The sequence below is a fragment of the Pollicipes pollicipes genome, unplaced genomic scaffold (genome assembly GCF_011947565.3).
Source record: "Pollicipes pollicipes isolate AB1234 unplaced genomic scaffold, Ppol_2.1 Scaffold_4219;HRSCAF=4965_pilon_pilon_pilon, whole genome shotgun sequence".
Classification (NCBI taxonomy): domain Eukaryota; kingdom Metazoa; phylum Arthropoda; class Thecostraca; order Pollicipedomorpha; family Pollicipedidae; genus Pollicipes; species Pollicipes pollicipes.
Window position 1 is genome coordinate 20,310,665 of NW_023596448.1, and position 27,067 is coordinate 20,337,731.

The window sequence follows — 27,067 nt, forward strand, 5'->3', positions numbered from 1 at the left end:
GTGCGGAAAGGGACACGACTGGAGAGCACCACAGTAGCGGGGGTCAGGCCCAGGGGTAGACGGTAATGCAGGACATACTTTCCTGGAACACGCCACGCTAACACGGCACAGGTGAAGAAGGTGAGGGCGCGATGAGGTGGGCGTCGAGCGGCGATGTTTGATGCCGGCTCTTGGAGGACTTCAGAAATCGCAAGACCGCTATAGAAAGCTTCTTTGAATAACATACTGGTCGCATTATGACGCATTAAATCGCGTCATATCTTAACTATTTCACATCGTCGCATACCTCACTTCAGTGTATTCTGTTGGGCGGCTTTGAAGCTGCGGTGCATGCCAAGCGGGGTGTGCTGCATGCACACTGTCCCATGAGCAGCAGAAATTTGCCGGCGCCTATGCTTTTTACCGGCCGTTGACACGTCTGGAGAGCAGTGACAGCCCCCTCCTCCAGGGCCGTGTCAGGTCATCCCACGGTCGGTCCATGGCCAAGCGACCAGAGTAAGTAAGTCGTCAGCAGGTCAGTGCTGCACAACGGACAAAGCGCTCGTGCCGTTCCAGCATCCGAACTGAAACACCCCACCGGGCATTGCACCCCAGTGTCAAAATCCAGGGCTCCACACATGCGATTTATTTGTCAGACCCATTCACGTATCATCATGCTGGTTAAGGTCTCATATCAAATACGCCTCGAAGCTCAGGCCGGTCCTACTGGACTCTAAGTGAGACATCTGGTAGGCATTCAGCACGGCACGTCCAAAAGCAGCCTTCTGCAAAGTGGCGTGCGTTTACCGAGAGCATGGTAGCGCATGGCACGGTTTTGTTGCACGACCATCATTCCCGTGAACCAGTCCAGCATTGCTATGAATAATGTTTACTGAGCACGGTAAAAGCATTCCCTAGCGAACCGGTTTTATGGGATAGCTGGAGCGCATTGGGTAACTGGCTTGTCTCATGTATTTGGTTCTGCTCGCAAAATGAAGCCACCATATGCAAGCCAGGCTGTGATCCTTATCATTAAGATAGCGCTGCCACCGCCGAGTGCTGCTGAGCGATACGCGAAAATCAGCTTCAGCTCCCAGGGCAACTGAGACTGGGCAGTGATACATCGGCAGTATGCCCCCAGGCCAGCCCTGGTTTGGCTGCAGAGTACCAACGCCAAGGCGGGCTTTCGGCAACCGACGCCTGAGTGTTCCCTCGCGTAGCAGCTGGCTCGAGAGCTTCTGTGTCCCGGAGCGGGGCCTCGTCCCGTCCCGGGGCGGGGCCTCGTATGGTCGGTGGAGACGGGATAGGCCTGGCCAGATCCTGCCGGCAGGCCTGTGCGCGACGATTTAAGCGGAGCTGCACGATGAGCTACTGCTCCGGCCGCTCCATGAAGCTAGTTGTACAAGACGTTGAGCCTGTTTGCCTTTGCGGGTGCTGGTGGTGCAGTGGTTAAGCTACGCAACTGAGAAAGCAGAGTTACGAGGTCCGATTCCCGCGGTGCTTGCCGCCATTCCTGCTATGGTGAGAGGCGAGCTAAGCCATATAGCCTCAGCGCTGTGTGCTGCTAAACCACAATGACGACCATGGTTCAACCGCGATTAATTAGTAGAATCACATTACATTGCTTGGTTGCTGCACCCCGCGCGAAAAGGTTGACAAATGATTTGGTTTTTCTTTATTTTTGTTATGAGTAGCAGCCCATCTGTTTTATTCAAATATCTTGGATACTGACGGTAGTTTGTTCAATCATCCAAACATCAAAACACCATGCATTCACACAAATTCAAACAATCGTAATCTACCAGTGAATGGGTGCATCTTATTAAGTAGAGCGTCTTTTCCGTTCTGTACTGCCTACTGCGCAACCCACTGTAAGCTGTTGGTCTGTGAACACTACTATTGACTTTAATCTAGTAGGTACAGACACAGTGAAACTCGCGTCCATCGTGCGGGCTACAGCAGCCACACGAACACGACACACTGGACACAGTTGCGGCGCGGCTCACTCCGCCACACGAGCGGCCATCTCGCTCTGTGGCCACCGTGTCTTGTCTGTGCTTCGTAGCAGCACGGCTTTGACCGTTCCTGACAACATCGCTATCTGATCCTGTCCGGCCTGTCCTCGTCTGTGATCTGGTCCTAAACGGCCTGCCCTCGTCTGTGATCTGGTCCTGAACGGCCTGCCCTCGTCTGTGATCTAGTCCTGAACGTCCTGCCCTCGTCTGTGATCTGGTCCTGAACGGCCTGCCCTCGTCTGTGATCTGGTCCTAAACGGCCTGCCCTCGTCTGTGATCTAGTCCTGAACGGCCCGCCCTCGTCTGTGATCTGGTTCTGACCGGCTCGCCCTCGTCTGTGATCTGATCCAGGCCTGACCAGCCTTTGTCTGTGATTTGGTTCTGACCTGTCCGCCCTCGTCTGCAATCTAGTTCCCCCCTGCAGCATGCTAGCGCCCGCCGGGCCGTCCTCATCTGCGCACGCTGGAGGGGCTCGACCGGTCGCGGCGTTGTGCAAGGCGGCTGGGTTCGGCCCTGTCGCCGCTGATGTACTGGACCATGCCCGGGAACAGTGACCGGGTCACGGACGACGGCTGGGGGAGGCGAGTCGTCTTCAAACCGGTTAGGAGCACGTGTCGCGCTGCAGCAGCTCACTGGAGCGGCACGCGCCAAACGGAGGTTGTTTCGCCGCAGCAGGTCACCAGCACGCTGTGTCAATATGGCCTTGCTGCAGTGCTGTTACTTTTTCGAATAAAAAACGATTAGTCAGCTCTTTACGACCAGTCGATGCTTATAGATCGTGCTCTGGTCGAAACAAGCGTGACAATTATGTGGTATTTGTTAGAAGCGCGCCGTGTGGATGTGACCACACTAATAGCTCAGTAAAATGTCTTCAGCTCCAAATCGTCAGGGCTCTCTGGTAAATCCTAGACGCATCGAGCAATGCCTGCTAATTTATGCACGTCGAACTAGGATTGGGAAGGAATCTGACGGCACATATCTCTGAAAGTCCGGCTATGTGACCAGACATGCCTTCCACAAGTGAAGCCTGGAGAGCCCTCCTGAGTGAAGGATGGTAAAACTCTGTCAGCGTGAGACAAATTGATGGCAAAAAAAAACTTCTAACTTTCCAGCTGGAACAATTTGGTATAGAGCTGAGAAATCAAATGGGCCTTAACAGGTGTTCCCAGCGGATCAGCTGCTATTATGGGACATCACATTACAATCGGAAAACGAACATGTCATTCACAGGGGCATCAAATTTCCAGACCGTAGTTGTGACTAGTACATAACCTGTCCACTCTATCAGTCACAGTCGCTCGTGGGTGCGTCAATGATCAGCGCCCTGTGGCGTCACCCCCGCAAAGCACAGAAATATGGTCCGTCATGGATCCCACCTCATGGCCTACTCCCTCAGACTCTGGCCGGAGCTGTCCCGATCCACAGCTGCGTGTGGAGCTGACTTTTATGCTCGGTGTCGACTCAGTTCTAGCGCATACAGTTTAAAATGGCGTTCGCCCTGTCAACAATGGAGCCGTGCCTTCCTTGCTCCAAGCTCCCACATAAAGCGTGATCGAAGACCCTTATTGCAAAGGTCAGTGTGGTCAAAACGTGGCCAAAGAGCTCAAAAGTTGGCATAAATTTTTGAACGCAAAAGGCTGTCATACCACGAAATATGTCATTTACGGAGATCTAACACGTCTCCTGATGATTCTATACTTGCCGTGAGATCCGCATGGCGGCTTTTCACTTCAGCACGCCCTGGTAAATAAAGCTGCAGTGAACAAGGTGAAAGATCAATCATGTCACTGGCACGGAAAACACGCGCACATTATCTCAACAAATAAACAACATATCGTCAAACATTGTAAAAGTCACGAGTCTAAGTTTCGTGAGCGACGCCGACAGGATAGCCTGTTTCACGTGGCGTCGAAAAGCCCGCGCTTGTGGGATCGACATCGAACCTGCTTAGCGATGATACGTCCAGAGAGTGTAGTCAGCGACTTTCCGCTCTGGGCGGAAGAAATTCAGGATTGGAGCAAAGCATGCGGCTGTTGCGGTCTGCGAATAAGGAAATTGTTAATGAAATCGGATAGGGAAATTAACCTTATGAACCGGCGTTGGTTTCGGTGCCTCCGTGAATTCGATAGCTGTGAACTTACTACTTGCTCAAATTCAATCTCCACAACTTCAAGCAGCCTTGAAAAGAGCTCTCGACGTTTTCTTGAAGTAGGTAATGCTGTCGGCATAGTGAACCAAGCTAGGACTTGTGGCTTTTGCCATGTTTGACTGTATACTGTTCATGTGCTCCTGACATGTGTGTGTGTGTATTGCTGAACCAGTGGCAGGATTGCTATTTTGCTATGCGCATACTTCATTTACCACAGCGTACAGAATTGAAAAGTCACGATGTGGTATTATGGCAAATAAATGATTTGTATTGTCCGTGTATGTTGCAAAAATCCACCAATGGAGGTACATCTTTCAACATTGAAAATACCACTAGAGCAGACATGTGTTCAGTTTTGAAGGCTGTTTATTGGCCTTCCATTTATCAGATCACCTTCTAATCAGCGCGTGCCGTGATAGCTCTGCTTATCTCACACCAGCTAAAAACTGCCCCGTGTCGTCCGCTGTCTGCCGGCCGGCGCTACCGAAACCGTATCGAGGTCACCGCCAGTGAACTTGGCCTACCTGCAGCGGCAGGGCAGCTCCCGCTGCCCCTCCCTGCCGCTGTGCCGGCTCCTTCTGGGCTCTGGCCGGTCTCTGGTGCTGTGGGCAGCACGCTGCCGTCTGGCGGGTGGTCCCCCGCTGGGCCGTGCAAGTCTGAGCGGTGTTTTTGTCCCGGGTGACGACCTTGCCTCACCGACAAAAACAACGATAATAGTCGTGTTCAAAGGCACGCACGTGAGCGTTTCCGGCTTCCTCCTGCAGCGTATCTGAGAAGGAAGTGTGTGGGCTTCTTGTTTACGCGGGCACCTGAAGCAGCATTCCGGGAGCTGGTCAACCTCGGGAGCTTGTTCTGACGCACGGTTTGCAGAGCTCGAGACGTGGCGTGTAAAGCGTGACTTCTGAGCATCCTCTCGCGCCGCTTCCGCTGCTCGTGAGACACCTCATATTGTCGGTGGGTCAGGACAAACGAGTGGGCTGCCCCACACCTCAGCGGCTGCGGAGAAACAGCGCTTGAGGTGTCTGAGCAGCTGTGTGGCGAGAGGTCTCATGTTGTCAATGGGTCAGGACAAACGAGTGGGCTACCCCACACCTCAGCGGCAGCGGAGAAACAGCGCTTGAGATGTCTGAGCAGCTGTGTGGCGAGAGGTATAGGAGGAAAAGACCTGGCTTTCCTACTTAGCAAACGTCACCTGATGAGACCAGTGCTTACCATTGAAAACTCTCCAGAGCCGCGAGACGATCACTGATTGTAACAAAACTGCGTGCCAAGTGTGAAAATCGTGATTTCACCAGATAGCAGTCTCTACCTCGTCCCTCTTCATGAAACTGTGTCAAGAAACAGCTTAATGGCTCTCCTGGCGCAACGGTAAAAAAACTTGCGCCACTTTACGAGCTTGTAAAAGTGACCGACTTCGGCCCGACGTTTTTCAGCGCCCAGCTTTTAACGCCATTCAGCTCACGTCATGACATCCAAAAGCCAGCCAAAGGCTTTTAAAATCCAGGGAGAGAACCCTGCTTTCTCGGCAGCTCCGGTATCAACATCCCCATGGGCCTCGATCAGCCCTTCTGATGCGCTCTGGGCAGGCGGCACTGACCGCGAGAGGCCGACGCCGGGAGCTGACCGAGCGCCGGTCGTCGACGCCGTTTCGTAAGCCGACGCTGGCGGCTCGGCCATCGGCAGATGTTCTCGCGACCGTAATGCTCCGAAGCCGCGCGCCGTAGCCTTGGCCACGAACGCGCCGCCCCAAAACGCCACCGCTGCCTCGTCAAAAGTAAAAGTGGCCCCGTGCACTTCGCGCGAGCGCCTGGCCAGCGACCTTGGGGAGTGGGATCAGCTGATTGCGGTGCCGATCAGCTGGCGGCCGCGGACGCTATCGGGGCATTGCGTTACGGTCATCAGAGTCAGCTGGCGTCTCAGCGTGACGGGTGCTGAGACTGCCCCTGCCCGTCCAACTGATACTGAGACTGCCCTGCCCGTCCAACTGATACTGAGACTGACCTGCCCGTCCAACTGATACTGAGACTGACCTGCCCGTCCAACTGATACTGAGACTGACCTGCCCGTCCAACTGATACTGAGACTGACCTGCCCGTCCAACTGATACTGAGACTGACCTGCCCGTCCAACTGATACTGAGACTGCCCTGCCCGTCCAACTGATACTGAGACTGACCTGCCCGTCCAACTGATACTGAGACTGACCTGCCCGTCCAACTGATACTGAGACTGACCTGCCCGTCCAACTGATACTGAGACTGACCTGCCCGTCCAACTGATACTGAGACTGACCTGCCCGTCCAACTGATACTGAGACTGACCTGCCCGTCCAACTGATACTGAGACTGACCTGCCCGTCCAACTGATACTGAGACTGACCTGCCCGTCCAACTGATACTGAGACTGACCTGCCCGTCCAACTGATACTGAGACTGACCTGCCCGTCCAACTGATACTGAGACTGACCTGCCCGTCCAACTGATACTGAGACTGACCTGCCCGTCCAACTGATACTGAGACTGACCTGCCCGTCCAACTGATACTGAGACTGACCCTGCCCGTCCAACTGATACTGAGACTGACCTGCCCGTCCAACTGATACTGAGACTGACCTGCCCGTCCAACTGATACTGAGACTGACCTGCCCGTCCAACTGATACTGAGACTGACCTGCCCGTCCAACTGATACTGAGACTGACCTGCCCGTCCAACTGATACTGAGACTGACCTGCCCGTCCAACTGATACTGAGACTGACCTGCCCGTCCAACTGATACTGAGACTGGACCTGCCCGTCGCAACTGATACTGAGACTGACCTGCCCGTCCAACTGATACTGAGACTGACCTGCCCGTCCAACTGATACTGAGACTGACCTGCCCGTCCAACTGATACTGAGACTGACCTGCCCGTCCAACTGATACTGAGACTGACCTGCCCGTCCAAACTGATCTGAGACTGACCTGCCCGTCCAACTGATACTGAGACTGACCTGCCCGTCCAACTGATACTGAGACTGACCTGCCCGTCCAACTGATACTGAGACTGACCTGCCGTCCAACTGAATGAGACTGCCACTGCCCGTCCAACTGATACTGAGACTGACCTGCCCGTCCAACTGATACTGAGACTGCCCTGCCCGTCCAACTGATACTGAGACTGACCTGCCCGTCCAACTGATACTGAGACTGACCCTGCCCGTCCAACTGATACTGAGACTGACCTGCCCGTCCAACTGATACTGAGACTGACCTGCCCGTCCAACTGATACTGAGACTGCCCTGCCCGTCCAACTGATACTGAGACTGCCCTGCCCGTCCAACTGATACTGAGACCTGCCACCCTTGCCCGTCCAACTGATACTGAGACTGACCTCCCGTCCAACTGATACTGAGACTGACCCTGCCCGTCCAACTGACGACTGCCCCCCGTCCAACTGATACTGAGACTGACCTGCCCGTCCAACTGATACTGAGACTGTGCCCGTCCAACTGATACTGAGACTGACCTGCCCGTCCAACTGATACTGAGACTGCCCCCGTCCAACTGATACTGAGACTGACCTGCCCGTCCAACTGATACTGAGACTGACCTGCCCGTCCAACTGATACTGAGACTGCCCTGCCCGTCCAACTGATACTGAGACTGCCCTGCCCGTCCAACTGATACTGAGACTGACCTGCCCGTCCAACTGATACTGAGACTGACCTGCCCGTCCAACTGATACTGAGACTGCCCTGCCCGTCCAACTGATACTGAGACTGACCTGCCCGTCCAACTGATACTGAGACTGACCTGCCCGTCCAACTGATACTGAGACTGACCTCCGTCCAACTGATACTGAGACTGACCTGCCCGTCCAACTGATACTGAGACTGACCTGCCCGTCCAACTGATACTGAGACTGACCTGCCCGTCCAACTGATACTGAGACTGACCTGCCCGTTCCAACTGATACTGAGACTGACCTGCCCGTCCAACTGATACTGAGACTGACCTGCCCGTCCAACTGATACTGAGACTGACCTGCCCGTCCAACTGATACTGAGAACTGACCTGCCCGTCCAACTGATACTGAGACTGACCTGCCCGTCCAACTGATACTGAGACTGACCTGCCCGTCCAACTGATACTGAGACTGACCTGCCCGTCCAACTGATACTGAGACTGACCTGCCCGTCCAACTGATACTGAGACTGACCTGCCCGTCCAACTGATACTGAGACTGACCTGCCCGTCCAACTGATACTGAGACTGACCTGCCCGTCCAACTGATACTGAGACTGACCTGCCCGTCCAACTGATACTGAGACTGACCTGCCCGTCCAACTGATACTGAGACTGACCTGCCCGTCCCAACTGATACTGAGACTGACCTGCCCGTCCAACTGATACTGAGACTGACCTGCCCGTCTCAACTGATACTGAGACTGACCTGCCCGTCCAACTGATACTGAGACTGACCTGCCCGTCCAACTGATACTGAGACTGACCTGCCCGTCCAAACTGATACTGAGACTGACCTGCCCGTCCAACTGATACTGAGACTGACCTGCCCGTCCAACTGATACTGAGACTGACCTGCCCGTCCAACTGATACTGAGACTGACCTGCCCGTCCAACTGATACTGAGACTGACCTGCCCGTCCAACTGATACTGAGACTGACCTGCCCGTCCAACTGATACTGAGACTGACCTGCCCGTCCAACTGATACTGAGACTGACCTGCCCGTCCAACTGATACTGAGACTGACCTGCCCGTCCAACTGATACTGAGACTGCCCCCCCCCCGTCTCCCGGGGGTACGGAGACTGGCCGGCCCGTCCAACGGGGGGGGGGGGCGCTGAAGTATGCATATAAATATACATGTAATAGTATATATATATAATATTATATATATATATATATATATATATATATATGTGTGTGTGTGTGTGTGTGTGTGTGTGTGTGTGTGTGTGTGTGTGTGTGTGTGTGTGTGTGTGTGTGTGTGTGTGTGTGTGTGTGTGTGTGTGTGTGTGTTTAATACATAAATAAAACATGCAGGTTTACTACACGTGACATAAACAAACTCAATATAACGTAAATGCATGTTCAGTGACGCGTGACCCATCCGCCAGAACTAGATAAATTTTACGCTACAACAATTTCTTATCGGTACGACAACGTCACTATGTTTGACGTTTGTACATTATGTTTGACGTATGTTTGACGTCACCACGTTGACGACGACGCATATGATTGACGAGATCTACCAGTAAACGACGGCTCTATGATGCTCAAATCTAAGGCGGAATAAGTTCTATCCCAAATTTAAATTTGTTGGTCAGAACCGGGGTGTCAAATGAAAGTGAATTAACTTGTACAGGGTGAAGGGAAGGGGGCTTAGTGAGAATATTTTTCCTCTTGATGAATTTGCCTTAATGTTGTCGAATGCAGTTGTGCAAATTTCTAAGCGTGGAACCTATGTATGATACCCCACCCAATACCTAACGATGTTCATAAATTACGGTCTATATATATATATATATATATATATATATATATATATATATATATATATATATATATATATATATGCCACACCCCTGAGATTACAGCCCACTTACGGTTATGCTCAGAATACTTATATCGAAAGAGCTTGTAGATAAATTGCCAGATTCATGATGACTAAGAAAACCAATACGCTTCCTGTTTAACCCAGAACTGAGAAATCCCACGGGCGGCCGCGTTCGAATCCCAGCTGCGCCATGGCCCCTGAGTGCTGATATGGCCTATGCAGTCGCTAGTGGTCCATAGAAGGGGTGTGACGACGTGCAGCGCGTACTCTTTTTAAATAATTGAGACAAATTGAATAAAAATATAATTCAGCAATAAACAAAAGTAATGCAAAATGTTGTTGCTAGCTATTGTGGTGCAATTAGGCTGATGTTTTTTATGACTTATCCCCATGTTTGGAATACAGCAGATAAAACGTTCTGAAAACGGCTTTGATTCACGCTTCGAGCCAGAGGTGACGAATATTTTCCTAGCCGTAAGAAACCCCGCTGGGCACTGAACAGTCTTTCAGAAGAAACCGGCACTCAATTATGCACGAACCGCTGAATATGACCGACCGAAGCCTCTGCAAATCCGTACATGGGCTCCTGTCTTGTGACGAAACGCAGTCTCCGCGCTGGCGTTTTCACAGCGCGTTGCAGTCGCCGCTGTCGTCCGTTCTCTCCGATAGCACAAGAGTGCGATCTCGCCGGGTGATGCCACCGCTGGCGATCAATGGCGGCCGAGACCGCGGCCGCCGGGCTTCGCGTCACTTGCGTAACCGCGCCACTGCCGCCTAGCAATGATTTGACATAATCACGTCAGCTGGCCGTCTGTGGCCATCACACCACTATCCGTCCGTGCATGTCTCGAGCCGGCCGCTGGGGCCGGCACCCTGGCCTCATCGACACCGGCTGGCTGCCGACGCCTCAAGGTCGTTTATGTAATGCTTAATACACAGCGACTTGCGAAACTGCGCCGAGCAGCCTCGCCCCTGCCCGTTGGCCCGGTGTGACGTCACCGCACCTAGGGGAGGTACCGGTCGGCTCTGACGTCATTGACATGAGCAGTCGATCACGCTATATTGGCTCACATAACAGACGGACGGCTGTGAGCCAACCTATCGAAACAAAGCAGCCTCATTAAAGAAATTGGAGGGTTCGGACATGACACAACTGGTCGAGGTCAAGTTTAGGAAATGGTTCTTCAATTATTTTACCATTAAACCACGTCCGAGAGTAATTTGAAAGCACTCTGCTTGAAAAAATGTGCAAACAAGTAGTTTGGTTTGTTTTGGCTGTGGATATCGTAAAGATTTGACCGGTTCAGTGTACGGAAAATCGCTGAACCGTCATTGGCGCGCTAATCTCACACACCGGACGCGGCGGGTCTCAGAAACGATACCAATGGGGCAGTCCCCTAGCTGTGGCCTTAACGATTTCAAAAACGGCATGCGTGATAGGATAGTTTTACGTTTACATAACCACGTTTTCTGTCTTAGTTTAAAATGAAAATGTACTTGTTTAATGGCAAACATTTCGAATTCACTTCGAAGGTAGCCAGGACGTCTCTGGATTCCACGTCTTACTCTCGGCGCTCCCGCGGAGCCTGCGTCAATGTCCCTTCAATCACGCGGTGCCCTCAAAGCTCCATGACCGGTGTCGATCAGCGCCCCGTCAGCGGCCACTGCCCTGCGTCGTCCCTGCCCCCCCCCCCCCCCCCCGCTCCGATCCGTCACGTCATTACCATGCGCGCGACCTTCGGCGTCGACCTCGGCGTGGTTCAACGTCTGGCGCGCCACGCGGCGCGCCCGGGTCGCGCCATAAACAGGAAGTGGCGCCTGGTCGCCCACGCTCAAAACAAAGGCGCCGCCCTGTCACGTGACCGCTCGTGTTTGACGTTATGGACACGGCGCCTGTAACTGCCTGTTGCGGCCACCCCAGTGTTCGAAAGCCGCGGGAGGTCTGTGGTCCTGCCTGGGAGAAAAATGAATTAAAACGTTACCGAGGCCTCCAACCACTGGATGACATCCATCAGCTACGCTGAACACTGGTACCCAAGCCGTGCCCAGGACGCGTCGCATAGCGGTGGGCTGTCTGGAGTGAAGTTCGGGAGTTTGAGAGTGCCTGCACGTGATGGGTGTTATTGATGGTGCCTGGGAATGACTGGCGTTCCTCACCCATGACGTGATCTACAGATGTTACGCCATCCGTGAAGCCATCTGTGAACCCATATGTGAACCCATCTGTGAACCCACCTGTGAACTTATCTGTGAACCCACTTGTGAACCCATTTGTGAACCCATCTGTGAACCCATCTGTGAATCCATATGTGAACTCATCTGTGAACCCATATGTGAACCCATTTTTGAAGCCATTTGTGAGCCCATCCGTAAACCCATCTGTAAGTCCGTCTTTGAGCCTATCTATAAACTCAGCTTTAAAACATTCGTCCAGCTCATAATGCGATCCAGGGCTTAGGCACCCACATCTGATGTATGCATGGCGCCACGATGAATGGTTTGTGGAAATCCGAGGTCATGGTTGTGAACTGAACTTTGAATGTGCCCCAGCTTGGAGTGCTTTTGAATTGAACGGGACAGTCAGCCGATTACACATTATGCCGTATTAAATCGCTAAGACGACAGTTCCACCGTCGTCTTACAGCTCAGGGAATGTCTTGGCAGTGCCTGCTACGTCAGCCGGCTGTTTTACGGCCACCGAAAAGACGCGCAGTACTAATCAGTGCTTTACCATTCTTTGAAGCTTTTCATTGTCAAATCTGAATCCTGGAAATCGTATCGCGAGATCAGTTCGTCTCGTCCGTCCCAATGAACACAGTTAAAGGCATCCTATCGGCCATCGCTGTTCCCGCGATGGCTTTTTGTAAAAGGTAACGGTAACAGGCAGGAGTGTAGTTTCTTTTTTCAGTTGGGGGGGTTTCAGCCCCCCCCCCCCGTTTTGGGCTTCAGCCACCCCATCTTTGAGAAAAAAGTGAGAAAAACCCAAGGAGAAGCTTTTTGTTGGCTTTTTGAGGGATGTGCTGGTCATTGTTTACTTTTGTTTACCCCAACACACACTTTACTACTGTTTACCTCCCCCCCCCCCCCCACACACACACACTTATTTTGCGAAACTACGCCCCCAGTCGAAAGACCTTTTGACATCTGATAAAAAATGCCTGCAAAACTTGGGAACTTTAGGCGCAAAAAATGAAGGTCAAACCAACGTAGTGACGCAAGGTAAGATGGGCTGGCGGCGCTTTAACTCGTCCGAAACAAGCTGCTGTGAAAAGGCTTCGCGAAAAGCTACAGGGGTAGGCCGCGCCGCGGTCGCACACCAACCCCATTCTCACAAGGTCAAGTCAGGTCCAAGCCCATCCCCACCGCCTGATGCGACCCGCATACATTGCAGAGGTGGCCGCCGTGCCAGGCGCGGTCGCACCCGGTCGCTTTCACCACGTCCGTGGCCGGGCTCGTCCCGCTGACCTGCGGCGGCCGCCCGGGCTCGCGCTTTGGCCACCCGAGCTGGCGCTCCGGCAGCACGGGTTGGCGCTCCGGCCGCACGGACTGGCGCCCCGGCCGCACGGGCTGGCGCTCCGGCTGCACGGGCTGGCGCCCCGGACGCGCGGGCTGGTGCCCCGGCCGCCCGGACTGGCGCTCCGGCAGCACGGGCTGGCGCTCCGGCCGCACGGGCTGGCACCCCGGCCGCATGGGCTGGCGCTCCGGCTGCACGGGCTGGTGCCCCGGCCGCATGGGCTGACGCCCCGGCGGCATGGGCTGGCGCTCCGGCTGCACGGGCCGGCGCCCCGGCCACATGGGCTGGCGCTCCGGCCGCACGGCTCACTCGGCACCAGCAGAACGGCGGCAGCGCCGGCGCCGGCAGGGACCGCTGGTCCGTGGGTGCACCCGCCCCCCCCCCCCCCCCCTCCCCCTTACCCCTACCTCTACTGTCTCGACGCTGGGCCGCGGATGTCTGGCCGAGGAGGGCCGCTGGACAGCAGCATGCCGGAATTTGAGCGGCAGGGATGTATTTGCAAGGGAGGGGACAAGTGAGCCATGATATGAATGAAGCTGCACCCTATGGTCGACACGCTCACTCAATATTATGTTACATTCCACTATGTGGCGGTGCGGCCAAGGTGGTGGGCAAGTCACCATCACACGACCTGCGTTACCATCACGCCACATGAGGATGACACCACTTTTGTATCATTTAAACGCAACCGTTGCAATGGCGGTCTGACCTAGCAGGATAGCAGGTATAGGCACGGGGGTCTTGATCACGTTGGGTCTTTCATGTCTGTGAAGTAGGTTTGCTTAACCTGTGCATAGCTTCCGATTTGCCATCGAGTTTCAGCCACCTGCACCTGTTATTTCTTTAAAATAGGTTGCCTGATTTCTGAACTTTTTCGGAGCATGGTGTCTTTGTACTCCGCGAGGCCGAAACTTATGATGGCTCGAATGCATTACGACACAAACACCCACAACTGGAGTACTAGGGGCTCCAGTGTGGTCCGTCGCCACTCCGTTGGCTCTAACGCCACTGATGTCATATAGCTGTTTTTTGTTGTGCGTGGATCTTAGGCACATGATTGAAAACCTAAGGCTGTTTGATATTCTTATAATTTAACCTTGGCGTTGGAACAGTGTTTTTAAATCAGTTTCCAAGCTCATTCTACTCCATTAGTCGCATCAGTTTCACTCAAAGCTGCTTCTATCGGTTGTCTTCACGGCACGTCGTCTGGCCATAGAAAGAGCTGATGCGGATGAGACAAGCAAACGTCTGACGAAGAAGCAGGTGGGGGCATAGCGGAATAACCGGCTGTCGCTTCAGCCTAAGCCATGTGTTGAGGATAGCCGGTGCATACACCACATAATGGGTCGAAAACCTGGACACGGACGATGCGGAGAACAACCTCGCGGTGTTTTCTTGCACGTGCCAGCTGATGCGACAGACCACAGACCGGTGGTCTGCCCCGTGGTCTGTGGTCCAGCACTGCGGTGTCGTCAGCGGCGGTGAAGCCCTGCCGGATTAGTAGGTCTCTGCTGCGCCGCCCAATGTACCTACCGCCGCGCCTTCCTGGCACCACAGCCTTATCTCAGCGGAGCCCACGTGACCTCGTCAACACCTCCCCTCCCCCACGTGGTGTCAAGTCCTCGATACAAAAACACCGCGACACAGCAATCGCATCAGCATGAACACCACGCTGGGACAGCTGTCAGCGGGCCTAGCGTGGTGTTGATGTTCATCAAGCGCCTACCGAGTGCACTGGTGCGCATCAGTGGTCTCTGCCCCGAGGCGAAACAGGAGGTCACGTGTGCGTGGACGGCCGCTCCCCAACGTAATATGGCCCACCAGAGCCGAAAAGCGCCGAGGACATGCGTTTCCTAAGCGACGCTTCCAAGCGGTGCAGGACGCGTCCTTGGCTTGGCTAGCCGACGGCGCGTGACGCTGCGATAGTCGGCGGCGACGGAGGTCAGTGACTGGCTGGAGGTTCAGGTCGCCCTGCCTCAGCTGTCGAGCGTGTCTGACTTGGTCGGCTCCAGCCCACGACAGTCAGCCGGTGGTCGGGAGCGCAATGGGCACATGACGGCCTTCCTGTTTCTGGTCGGTTTGTGGGTTTCACGAACGTATCGATGTGCTCGGCGCAAGGGTGTATATTACGACCGCGAAAATATCCAAAGTTTTGCCACCACAGCTATCGAATATGCACACATGAGGTAGTGTTCGCGACGAATTGATACGCTACATACCATCCATATTTGTCTAAAAGCATAAGCAACATCCGCATGTGATTGCCTTGAGCACCTTGCCTTTACGCATCCCAGCAGCCCCACGGAACGGAAGAACACGTTAGATCCTCCAAACTACAGACATCTCCTCACCGGTCGACCTCCCCCCCCCCCCCACCTCCTCCCCCGCGCGGTCCCGTGACCGTGACCGGGTCAGCTGGCGGCGGACGGCTGGTGGTGCCGGCCAGTGAGGTAATGCCGCCAGGGGGCTGCCCGCGCAACCCGCCCGGGCCGCGGTGTGACCCAACCGAGCGGCGGCCTTCTCACGCCCCGGCGCCGGCTGACAGCGGCCGCGGCGGCGGGGGGGAGGGGGGGAGGGGGAGGGGCGCCGGGGCCAGAGTGGTGCCGAGGGCTCCACAGAGCAGGTGGACGTGACGGCGGATAGAGCGGTTGTGAACGACGGTTGTGATGATTGACGGCATTTGAGCGGCATGACTGCGATGAGGATTTTGTCGTTGATCAAATGTTTGATGAGCCCTCCCCCCCCCCCCATCTGTTTTCCGTCGGTGCAGCTCTCTAAGAATTTGGTTGCATTTATTTGCATAGCTAGATTGCTACTTGCTGCTGAGAAAGATGAAATATTGTACAACTCACAAGCCACATTAATAGTTTGTGTTTGGTCGTGAGGCTTACGCGAGCAGGTGGCCCCATCATCAGTCAATGAAAAATATCCTTATACCGCAATTTTTTCTTTAACTTCTGTGAACGGTGTTGCGAGACATGCCAACCAATACCTGACTTACTAATGGACAAGAGCTTTATTTTTTTAATAAGATAAAAGTATAACACGATTCCATCGGCGCTCTTCACTGCAGTCCCTGGTCGAAAACCACTTGGACTTGCTTGTTCATGTTCTTGTTACATGCTTAATATCAAGGTTCGCACGTCGCACCTGCGCCAACCATCGTCATCTCTTTGGGCACTGGTCTGGCGTCGCACCGCTCACACCGCATGAGGTATGACCTCACCGGTCACACGGAGTGAGGGGTCACGGCGCTGGGGCAGTAAGGGGTCAAGGACACACGAAGTGAAGGGTCACGGCACTGGGGTGGTGAGGGGTTAGAGTTACACGGAGTGAGAGGTTGTGTGGGGCGTCAGGGCTACACGCGGTGAGGATTAACGCGCTCGCCCGGTGGCAGACACTTCTTTATTTACCTCTGCAGGAAGAGTCGCTTACAAATGGGTTGTAACTGTGCGCCACTCCAATAGCTGCACCATCAAACATCGCTGTCATCACTAAAAGTAACGATGCAAATCGCGTTGTACGATGGCTATGACGTTTATTTGTCGGCTGGAGGTTCCACTCCGCACAGTGTATGACAGCGGCTGTCGTTCTCAGCGGTGGCCAGCCAGCTCGGGGAGTCACCGGCGGCGGAGCTCGCGCTGCCGCCCGCCAGCGCCGACCCCAGCGACTACGAGGAGCTGTTGACCTCGGTCAGCGAGCTGGGCGCCGCCGCGCCGGCCGGCGCCAGCACCGGCACCAGCGCTGCTGACCTGCGCTGGATGCTGGTCACTCACTCGCGCCGGAAGCGCAATGTGGTGCAGCTGGGCGACATGATGAAGTGCGCCACCGGCTGCAGTCCCATCGCCTACAAGGGCTACGGCTGCTACTGTGGCTTCCTCGGCTCGGGCCGCGTGGTGGACGGCATCGACCAGTGAGTATCGCTCCGTCGCGGGGCTTTTGGGCCGTCGCTGTCGCACCAGAGTACCGTGCCGTTGTGGGGCGTCCTGAGCCGTCGCTGTCGCACCAGAGTATCGCGCCGTCGTGGGACGTCTTGGGCCGTCGCTGTCGCATCACCGCCTGCGGGATTTCTTCACGCTGATTGGGTTGCCGTAATCTAATCTGCTTGGATGACATCTCGTGTACACGGATATCCAAGGGTAACCAAGTCCTCCTGAAAGACAATGGAAGTACGGATCTCGCCGTACCCAGTATTGGACCTGGCCGTATGCTACCGTTGAATCGAAAATTTTCGCAGCTGATGAACACCATAAAGGTGGGTACCAAGCGAGACATGTGCGTGACCACACAGCCGTCATGGGGCATGGAGTCAGGCAGCGTGCAAGCAACCATGCAAAAGACACGTCACGTAGTCACGTGGTCGACTCTGTGGGCAGCCATGCGAGGCAACCGCACTGGTCGTTTATACAGTACTAGGTCGAGTGTTCCCAGGCACCCCATTTTCGCACGTCCGCCCGCTGGGATCGGCCGCGTCTCATTTGTGACTGTACGGGTGGCTCTGCTGTTAACGCCACGCCGGTGTCCATCGGGCCCGTTCTTGCCCGTCAGGCTCCGCCGGGCTCGTTCCTGTCATGTCCGTACACCAGCCGTCCCCAGAGACGGCCGGACACTGGCCGTCCCCAGTCGTTCTCGTCAAGGCCAGACACCAGCCGTCCCTAGCCGTTCTTGTCGTGGCCGGGCACCGCCGTCCCCAGTCGTTCTTGTCACGGCCGGACACCGCCGTCCCCAGTCGTTCTTGTCACGGCCAGATACCAGCCGTCCCCAGTCGTTCCTGTCACGGCCGGACACCGCCGTCCCCGGTCGTTCTTGTCACGGCCAGATACCAGCCGTCCCCAGTCGTGATTCAGCTGGTTATGAAATGCTGCAACGCTATTCGTGTGTTCGCTTTCAGCGCTGTTTCTGCATACACTGCATAGATAATGATACCATTCGCAAGGGCGCTTGACTTTGACGCTTGCTGTGTATGCGAGTGGCATCGCTTCGCTGTGCTTGCGCATTATCCGTACTGAGGATCCTCGTGCTCAAGGACGTTACCTAACTTCAGTACAAGCAGCTAGCTCACTGCTCTCCCAGTGACTAAGAACGCGCAACATTCCTCCCTGGTATGGCACGGAATCAAGCATCGCTTTAAATTGTGCAGGCTTGCACTTTAATTGTCGGAGGTCGGCTGGACTGCACCAGTGGTTTCCAAATGTCACCGCAAGTTGTCGAGGTGATAACTTGTCATCGCTTCATTGCGACACATTTATTGCTGGTAATTTTCCCTGTCTGTAATAATCGCATACCTGCGCCGTGCAATCGTTCTAATATATTTACATAATGCCACTTGTGCATGGCGAGGTGATGACATTTCCTCGTTCAGGCGAGTGACTGTGAGGCTTGGCAGCCTACCGGGTTGGCAATCCGGCAAGGGTCTTTGCAGTGACGGTCAATAATACAGTGCAGGAAGCCATCCAGGGCCAGGCGCGGCAGCGGCCATGCAGCAGGTTTTATGTCTGTGAACCATGCGAACGATACATTTGCGCTCCCGTTTGGCTACAAGACAGAAAGAAAACTGACGTTCGAGTTGTGACGTCAGTGTTTGGGTGGTGTGATCAGGATGTTATGATTGGCAGGCACCTAGACTGAGTCCGTGGCTGTCGACGTAGAACCAAACGCGCTGACCAAAAAGGAACTTAGACACTTAGATGAAGTGTGGGCAAAACGTGTGGTAGTTAATCAGAATCATTGCTGAATAGAGGTCCCGCTGAAAAATACAGCTCAATTAGGGGTTGGGGAAATTATCTGACGATCTATGTAATTAAGACGAAGCATTGCCCTACCACGAGGCACACGCGTGCCCAGACCTGCCACTGCCATGAGCACCCTGTCTACACTCAAACGCTCCCAGCGCACGCCAGGCGCTTCTAACCGGCCTCCGCCCAAACGCTCGGCCCGAGCAGCGTCAACCGACGGTCTCAGCGCTTGGCCGCGCCGTTCTGACCCAGCCGCTGCTTCCAGCTGCTGCTACGAGCACGACTGGTGCTACTGGCGCGCCAACCACTGCTTCACTGACCCATTCGGTGTCTCCTTCTATGTGTCCCGTTACAAGTGGGTGTGCCAGGACGGCAAGCCCGCCTGCGGTGAGTTCCGCCCCCGCCCACAAGGTCGCGCAAGGCCGCCGCGACCTTCCCCGCGAGGACGCTAGGTGGCAGCAGGGGCGGCCGGCCGCGCACTGCCTGCCGCCCGCTTCACACGCATGGCTTGGCTGACGGTTGTGGGCGCTGATTGGGCGGCTGGGGGCGTTGCGATGGTTACGCATCAGGCTGACAGGTGCGGTCGTCGGGCGGTGCTTCGGTGGTCTCGCTGAGGGAGGCCTGCGGAGCAGCGACGCGACGGAGGCGGACGCGTGACCGACTGCCGGCGCGACCCAGCCGGGGGCGCGTGTCACCGTGACATGACGCCGGTCACTTGACACGTGACCGTCTTAAGGTACCACCTGGCGCATGGAGAGGTCCGAACCTTCTGCAGGCTACAAACCACGTTTCATCGAAAGAATGTGTTCCGATCGACGCTGAGATAAGTATAAGTTATTCCACCGGAGATATGCAGCAACGAAAGAGCCCCGATTGAGGGCCAAGACAATATATTCTTAACACAAAAGATAAGAGGTTGGTTAGGATGCGCGTTGAACGCATACGCATCAGTCCAAGCAATGTTTTCCTCGTTTAAAAAAAAAACGTTCCAGCGCGACACAATCTCCGGCCAGTCACAACAGACTGGTCTTCGTGTGAGATCCCGACTCACCTGACCTCTCTGCCGGCTCAGATCTGGGCAGAGCGTACGGGTCCCGCGAGTGTACCGGCAGCCACTGGAGCTCCCGACCCTGCTGGCCAGCCCTCCTCCCATCGCGGCTCCGCTGGCCAGCCGTCCTCCCCTCCCGGCTCCGCTGGCCAGCCCTCCTTCCCTCCCGACCCTGCTGGCCAGCCCTACTCCCCTCCCGGCTCCGGTAGCCGGCCTCCTCCCCTCCCAACCCTGCTGGCCAGCCCCACTCCCCTCGCGGCTCCGCTGGCCAGCCGTCCTCCCCTCCCGGCTCCGCTGGCCAGCCCTCCTTCCCTCCCGGCCCTGCTGGCCAGCCCTCCTCCCTCCCGGCCCTGCTGGCCAGCCCTCCTTCCCTCCGTCGGCTCCGCTGGCCAGCCGTCCTCCCCTCCCGGCTCTACTGGCCAGCCCTCCTCCCCTCCCGGCTCCGCTGGCCAGCCTCCTCCCCTCCCGGCTCCGCTGGCCAGCCCTCCTTCCCTCCCGGCCCTGCTGGCCAGCCCTTCTCCCCTCCCGGCTCTGCTGGCCAGCCGTCCCCCCCCCCTCCCGGCTCTTCTGGCCAGCCCTCCTTCCCTCCCGGCTCCGCTGGCCAGCCCTGCTCCCCTCCGTCGGCTGTCGTGGCCCCACGCTGCTCGTTCACTGGTCCCGTGCTCGGGTCGGCGACCGGGACGTGGTGCGGGGCAAGCGCCTCGCCAATCGTTTTGTTTTGACTCCGCACTCCAGCATTGTGCCTCCCGACCGCGGCCCCGGGGTCTGAACCAGCTCCCGTCCACCCCGTCGAACAGCGTTAGCGATCATGGCGCGCGGGGGCGGGGCGGGGGTGGGGGGCGTTGGCCGGGACGGCGGCTGTGGCATTGACCTCTTCCCGCGGGGAGGCGGTGGGGTTGTGCCCGGCGTCTCGGGTCTAACGAAAGAGTGAGAGGTGGGCAGGTGGATGATAGCCATTTGACTGATGTTTTGGAATCTGGTGGTCCAGAGGGTAACTGTTTTTGCTTGTGCTCGCAGCGAGTTTCTCTGTTCACGAATGTGTGATGAAAAAGCAAGACTAAAGAGTTTTTTTCGCCCGCGCTGTACCTATGTTTTCCGGCCTCTTTCACCACCGTGGTAGGGAGTCCAATTCGCTGTCGGCTGCTCCAAGAGAAGATCAAAGAAACAGGCTATCTGTCGTCAGAAGAAGCTCCCATTATGTCTGCACGGGCCCTTTATCGGCAGAAATCCGCTGAAGGGTGATGGTCGATGCCTACGCCACCACGAAATGGCTGTCGCCGGCAGGAGCAGTGAAAGCCACCGCCAATAATCATGCTGCCTTGGCGATTCCTAGGTGTCGTCTGCAGTATTCTGCAGTGTTTGGTCATTGTCGGGGATCAGGTCAGGTGAAACAAGTCCGCACAGGATTTCGTAACGAGATCGCCAAATGCAAACCGTTTTGTGCGAATGAAGCAGAGGTGTCACCAGGCATTCTTGCCTGAGCTGACGCCTAATGACCAGCAAATAGGTGCTCTTGGAGAAAGAGGATGATAAACTGACCAATTGGGGGCCAAACTGAAGACCGCGGGTTCATCTCCATTGACAGGTTTTTCGCAAGATTCTCCCTAGACCCTCCAGCCTCTCTCGCTCTTTCTCCATTGCCGACACTTTAGATACGACTGCGAAACCTCCTCGTTTCGCAAGGCGGGTAAGCCCCGCCAGATGCCCCGCCGCCGAGGGACTCGAGAGTCGCCTAGCCTCCGCTGGCTGGTGGGGGAGGGTTCGGGATACAGATCCGCACGGCACGCTACAGGCCACACTGTGCCAAGGCGTCTGGTCTCCGCTGACCGGTGGGGGAGGGTTCGGGTTACAGATCCGCACGGCACGTTACTCACCGCATCGTGCCAAGGCTGCTGCCGTTCCGACCGCGCGCTCGGACCATGACCGCAGAGAACGCTGAATATGGACAGCCTTGAGCGTGAAGAAGGTAACGGCTCAGCAAGAGCGGCCAGGCGCTGCGCCCGGCCTCTTAAACAGCGGGCTGAGGCTTGGTGGTTACTGGATAAGCCGGCACATAAACATGGCTCGTGGGTGCTGGCCTTGGCCCAGACCCGACCGCCGAGGCTTGCTCGCTGATAACAAACCAGGCATGGGGCAGACCGGAATCAGCGCAGCTAATCATGGCGTTTGTTTGTTCCCATGTGTGTGGTGCGGCGAGCAAATGCTTGTGTAGCACCATGACAGCGCAAAATTTAGCCCAGCGAGGTAACGACGTCCCTCCCGTGATCGCACTAGTCCTCGCGAAATACCAGGCTGACGCCCTTGATGGCATTGCCATAAGTCACAAACGCGCGTTTGTGTAAGCGTGGCGTTCGATCATCCGCTGTAGCATTCCAATCATCAAAACCTCAGAATGTGTAATGGACTGAACATGCCATTATTGGCCAAAATCATCTTACGACCTCACATATTGACCACGCCATGCTCTCAGCCCGTCATGGCTTGGCTGCGTCGACCAGCAACCCATGGGGGCTATGCACATGGCCGCCGCTGCAAATAAAACCGTTAATAGCTCATACGACCACCAGCCACAGGCGGAACGCTGCGGACGCTCAGCGTGCTCGCCACGGGGCAGAATTTGATGACGGCACAAGGACGGACGGCACATGAACGGACGGCACGGGAACGGACGGCACGGGAACGGACGGCACAGGAACGGGTGGCACAGAGACGGACGGCACAAAGACGGACGGCACAAGGACGAACGGTACACAAACGGGTGGCACAGAGACGGGCTGCACAGGAATGGACGGCACGGGAGCAAACGGTGCAGGGACGGACGGCCCAAGGACGGGCTTCACCGAAGCACAGATCTGCAGACCGACTCAGTCGCAAGCCTCGCGTCAGGCAGCTTTTCGATCGAGGCATGTGACCGGGTGCCACCACCAGGCGGGCAACCACGTGACCCCTGATCACACTGAGTAGCCTCTGGTGACCTCAGGTGACCTCTGATCTCGGGGCTAACCGGGGCCGGCCGGCCTCATTGCAGATGTTGCTACTTGCACGATAGATGCTACCAGCAGACCAGGTGCGCCAGCCTGTTGCAGTATTTCGTCACCTACCCCTGGCACTGCGCTGGTAGCCTACCTCGCTGTCACGGTGAGTGGCCACGCGGAGTGGCGTTGGCGGGGTGCCGCAGTCGAGGCTTTGATTCGACATGCTCAGTCACATAGGACCACCGCTGGTCCAAGACCCCGCTTTTCACGCGTCTAACTCATTGTAAACGTGGTTATCAACATCCCTCTGGGTCAATGATTTTCACACACCACTAGCAGCTTGGCAGTGGCAGTGGAAGTGGGTTTGCAGATTCGCAAACCACAGTGCCCCGATGCCACTGACAGAAAAACCACACAGGTTCGTATCGCCCGTGCAGCTAAGGTACGCAATCATTATCGGGCCTGATTCGTGCACCACTGCAGAGTGGAAAACGGCCGAAACCGATCGTTAGTTCCTGGAGCGTGGCAGCTATTTCACACACGCCTGATCAGTTAGTGTGACGTGCGCTTTTCAACAGGTGTTACAAAAGAGCGTGACGTTATGGAATAAGCCGAACCGCAAACGAGTCAGTATTGCTGGCAGAGCTCCATCACTAAGGTGTCACGCCGTTGCAAGTCATTTCTGTGGTTATTGTGGGCGATTGTCACGGTCAAGTAGGTGCACATCGATTTATGTAAAGCTGCGCAAAACGGCTGCATGAACTGCGTGTCTCATGGTCCTACGAGCAATAGTTCGTGGGTCTGTACCGGCACACTGCTCAAACGAAGACACAGGGTAGTTCCCGGAGTTCACCCGGTTGGAAAGGCCGTGCGATCTCAACTTCTGTTATCTTTCCGCGATCAATCTCAACATCCCTCTCAACGGCTGGCGGAGTGTAATCGAAGACTTTTCAAACGCGTCGCATGAGTAATGAAATGAAGCATGCCTCTCATAATATCACGCGCTTGGCATGATTTGCGTGGACGAATGGCTTGCTTTATGTTGCGCAAGGCATGCCCGCATGTGCCAGCTGTCGCTGGTTGCACCCTCCCGCGCCCTCTGCAACAGCTCGACACTGACACAGCCAGAACAGCAGTGGCGTCACCGCCGTGTCGATGTCGCGAAGCGGTAATGGAACCGTGACGCTCCGCGCGCCATGACGGCTTCTTCAGTGACCATTCCTCCCGCGCCGCTTCTCCGGCGAGGGTCTGTCACGCAGTGGCTGCCCCAGTGACAATTCCCTCCAGTGACTAGTCCTCCGGTGACGTCTGTCGGTGACGTAACAGCGCTTTCACTGACGACACACTAGCGGCGGCTCCTCCAGCGACTGGCCACCTCACGACGGCTCCTTCAGCGACTCATCGTTGGCATCGTTGTCACGCTTTCTGCGAGCTCCTCAATGACATCCCTGCGACTGCTGAAGTAATTCCTGGTTCCTTTGATCAGGACCCTTCTCACAAAGTATGACGTTCTTATCAAGACTCACGGGACAGGTATGTGAACCCTGTAACACCGTCTCCAGCCCTTTCTGCACAGGTTCACGTAAAAGCTTCTGTGACCTATCGAATACAGAACGGCTTGGACGCTCTTATGAACGCTGCTGTGCAACGTTAAAACTTTCGTGAGGTTTTCCGCCACAAGGAAAGCCACGCTTGTCGGCGTCGGCCTAACTCGACCGGCGACGAGCTAGAGCTGGCTTTGCATGGCTGGTGAAGGGCTGACCAATTCGATGTCGCGTAGGTACGCCGCTCGCTGCCGTACTCTGTCGTGTTTAGAACGAAAACGTCTGAAAGGCAGGCGTCCTTCCTGAGGCTCTGTGCTGACGGTAGTGTTTTACACTTCGTTAGGACAATGTAAATGATCTACTTTTCTTCGCTCATGTTCGTTATCCTTGGCCCCCGCTGTCACATCAAACACCAAAACATAGCCTTTCGTGTCTATCACTTGACTTTGTTTTCCATTTGCCCAGAAGAGGTGGCTTGCTTTCACTCTTAATTTCATCTTTCCTGTACTCCGTTGAATAAAACGATGCCCTGAGGGCTGGCGGGAAACCCGCTTAATGTCAAATTAAATTCAAAATCCGTAAAATGACATGCGAAAAGTTTCTGCACAAGCTTCGCAGAAGCCGGGTCGGGCCGCTGTTGCTAAATACAGTCCATCTGCCAATTGTTAATGCAGCTCACCCTCTGATCCGTGTTTGATGTGCTCTTTGCTGTATTTATGTTCAAGCATTGACGCCTAGCCCTTCCTTAAGTGTAGTTCGCAAAATTACCATAGCTGGTTACTTGGCGCATTAGCTCCCCAGACAAGCGATCGCATTGTGTTTGGCTTTCGTATTATTGGTTCGGGCCGTGGTTAGCATATTATTTGTGATCACAGCTATGGTGTGCATCTCCGCGATTATCCATCCCTTTATTGTCGGTTTCTTCCAGGTTGCCGTGGTCACTGCCTCTCCTTCCTGGCCCGACCGTCCCTGCCTCCGGTCGTGGTCGCCGTGATCTTGTTCCTCCTCTCTGGCCTGTCTTACCCGGTCTCCGGCCCCTGGCCAGCGTATCTCCGCCGCCCCGACATTTCGTCTGAAGCCGTGTCCGGTTTCAGTGGCCGGCTCGGGCAGCGCGTGTGCGGGCCAGCTCTGCGAATGTGACCGTCAGTTCGCCAAGTGTCTGCGTCGCTACCCGTGCCCCACCAGCCGGCCCGTCTGCGCCAGCTCGCCACTGCGCCACTGGCAGAACCTCTTCCTCGGTCTGCGCAAGGCCATGCCGTACCACAACCGGCTCGACAACAGTTACGAGGCCTTCGGCGGCGACAGCTTCGAGAACGACTACTTCCGGTAGTCGGCGGCAGATGGCCAGCCGGCGGACGTGAACCACTGTGTGGCATCCGAAAACTACTGTATCCGATGGCCGGTGATAGATGGCGTGCGGAAAGCCGCGGACGAGAAGACGCCCGGGAAGCGCTGTGTGGTCGTGACGGCGTCTCACAAGACGAACATTGAAAAGCGTACGCTTCTGTCGGACCGTGAGCCCACCGGTGCCAATTTTGCAATGGGAGAGAGGGAGAGAGGCCGCAGTCCATGTCGGATTATCGATGACGTGTTGGCCACGGCGTCGATGACATTCTGGTCCCAGTATTTCTCAGTACATGCCGTCTATGCGGAAGAGCGAAATCTTCCGCGCTGTTGGGACACGACAGCGCGTGTGCCCCGGTTACCTCATACAGACGGCTAACTGACCCACGCGTATCGCAATGTCGTTTGGTCTTAAACATTGCACAAAGCGGCGACCCTAGAGCGCAGCACGTTTGCGAGAAGGGCGAATGTTGACGCCCTGTGTGTCGGGTTACATAAGGCACGGATTCGGGCTTCGTGTCCCCGGGTGGGTCACGGGAAACCTGCCTTGGTGCGCCACGGCAGTGCAGCGCGCTAGCGATGGTTACCCAGAACGGTGTTCCTACAATAGCATGTGGTTTGTTCGCGGCGTCGCCTTAACAGCGCGCCAGTTTCCTGTGTACACGGGTGACCGTTTCGTGTTCGCGTTGTGGCGTCGCGCGTCCGTTCTGCGAGGTCTACGGCTGGAACGGCCGCCAGCTGTGCAGCCCTCTCTCTTAGCGAGCAATTCTCAACGGCTCGATGCGATCCTGGCGTCGTGTTGAGAACATCTCGCAGCGAGCAGTTCTCAACAGCTCAATGCGTTCGAATGCGGTGCTACCCGAGCGCTCCTGCCTGCGCGTCTGCTGTGAATACGTACTGCAATGTCAAGCCACTCGAAGTTAAGTGTGCATGCAGTTGTGTGCGGTTCCGTGCGATGACTGGGAGTAGACGGTCGATGAGGAGACTTGATCATAAGGTTTAGTAGCTTACAAGAGCGGAAGATCGAAGGAATAGCATACGTGTCATCCCGAACTTTACCGCTTATCCCACCGTCTTGTCCGTTCCAGTAACGGCGTTTCAAACTGTATGTGTGCTAACTGTAATTAACCCATCGCTAGGCCCGTGTTGCTCACCGCGGTTCGAATTCAATACTCCGCCTCTGTGCAGGACACCGCGCTGGTCAG

General features: G+C 55.6%; 1 protein-coding gene across 1 annotated transcript; it reads left to right on the top strand.

The window, feature by feature from the left end:
- Window positions 1-16,977: 16,977 nt before the first annotated feature.
- On the top strand, window positions 16,978-26,568 carry LOC119094973 (basic phospholipase A2 acanthin-2). Its single transcript, XM_037217883.1, has 3 exons — window positions 16,978-17,129; window positions 19,217-19,338; window positions 25,613-26,568. The coding sequence occupies exons 1-3, from the start codon at window positions 16,978-16,980 to the stop codon at window positions 25,846-25,848; spliced, it is 510 nt and encodes a 169-aa protein (XP_037073778.1). The 3' UTR covers window positions 25,849-26,568.
- Window positions 26,569-27,067: the final 499 nt, after the last annotated feature.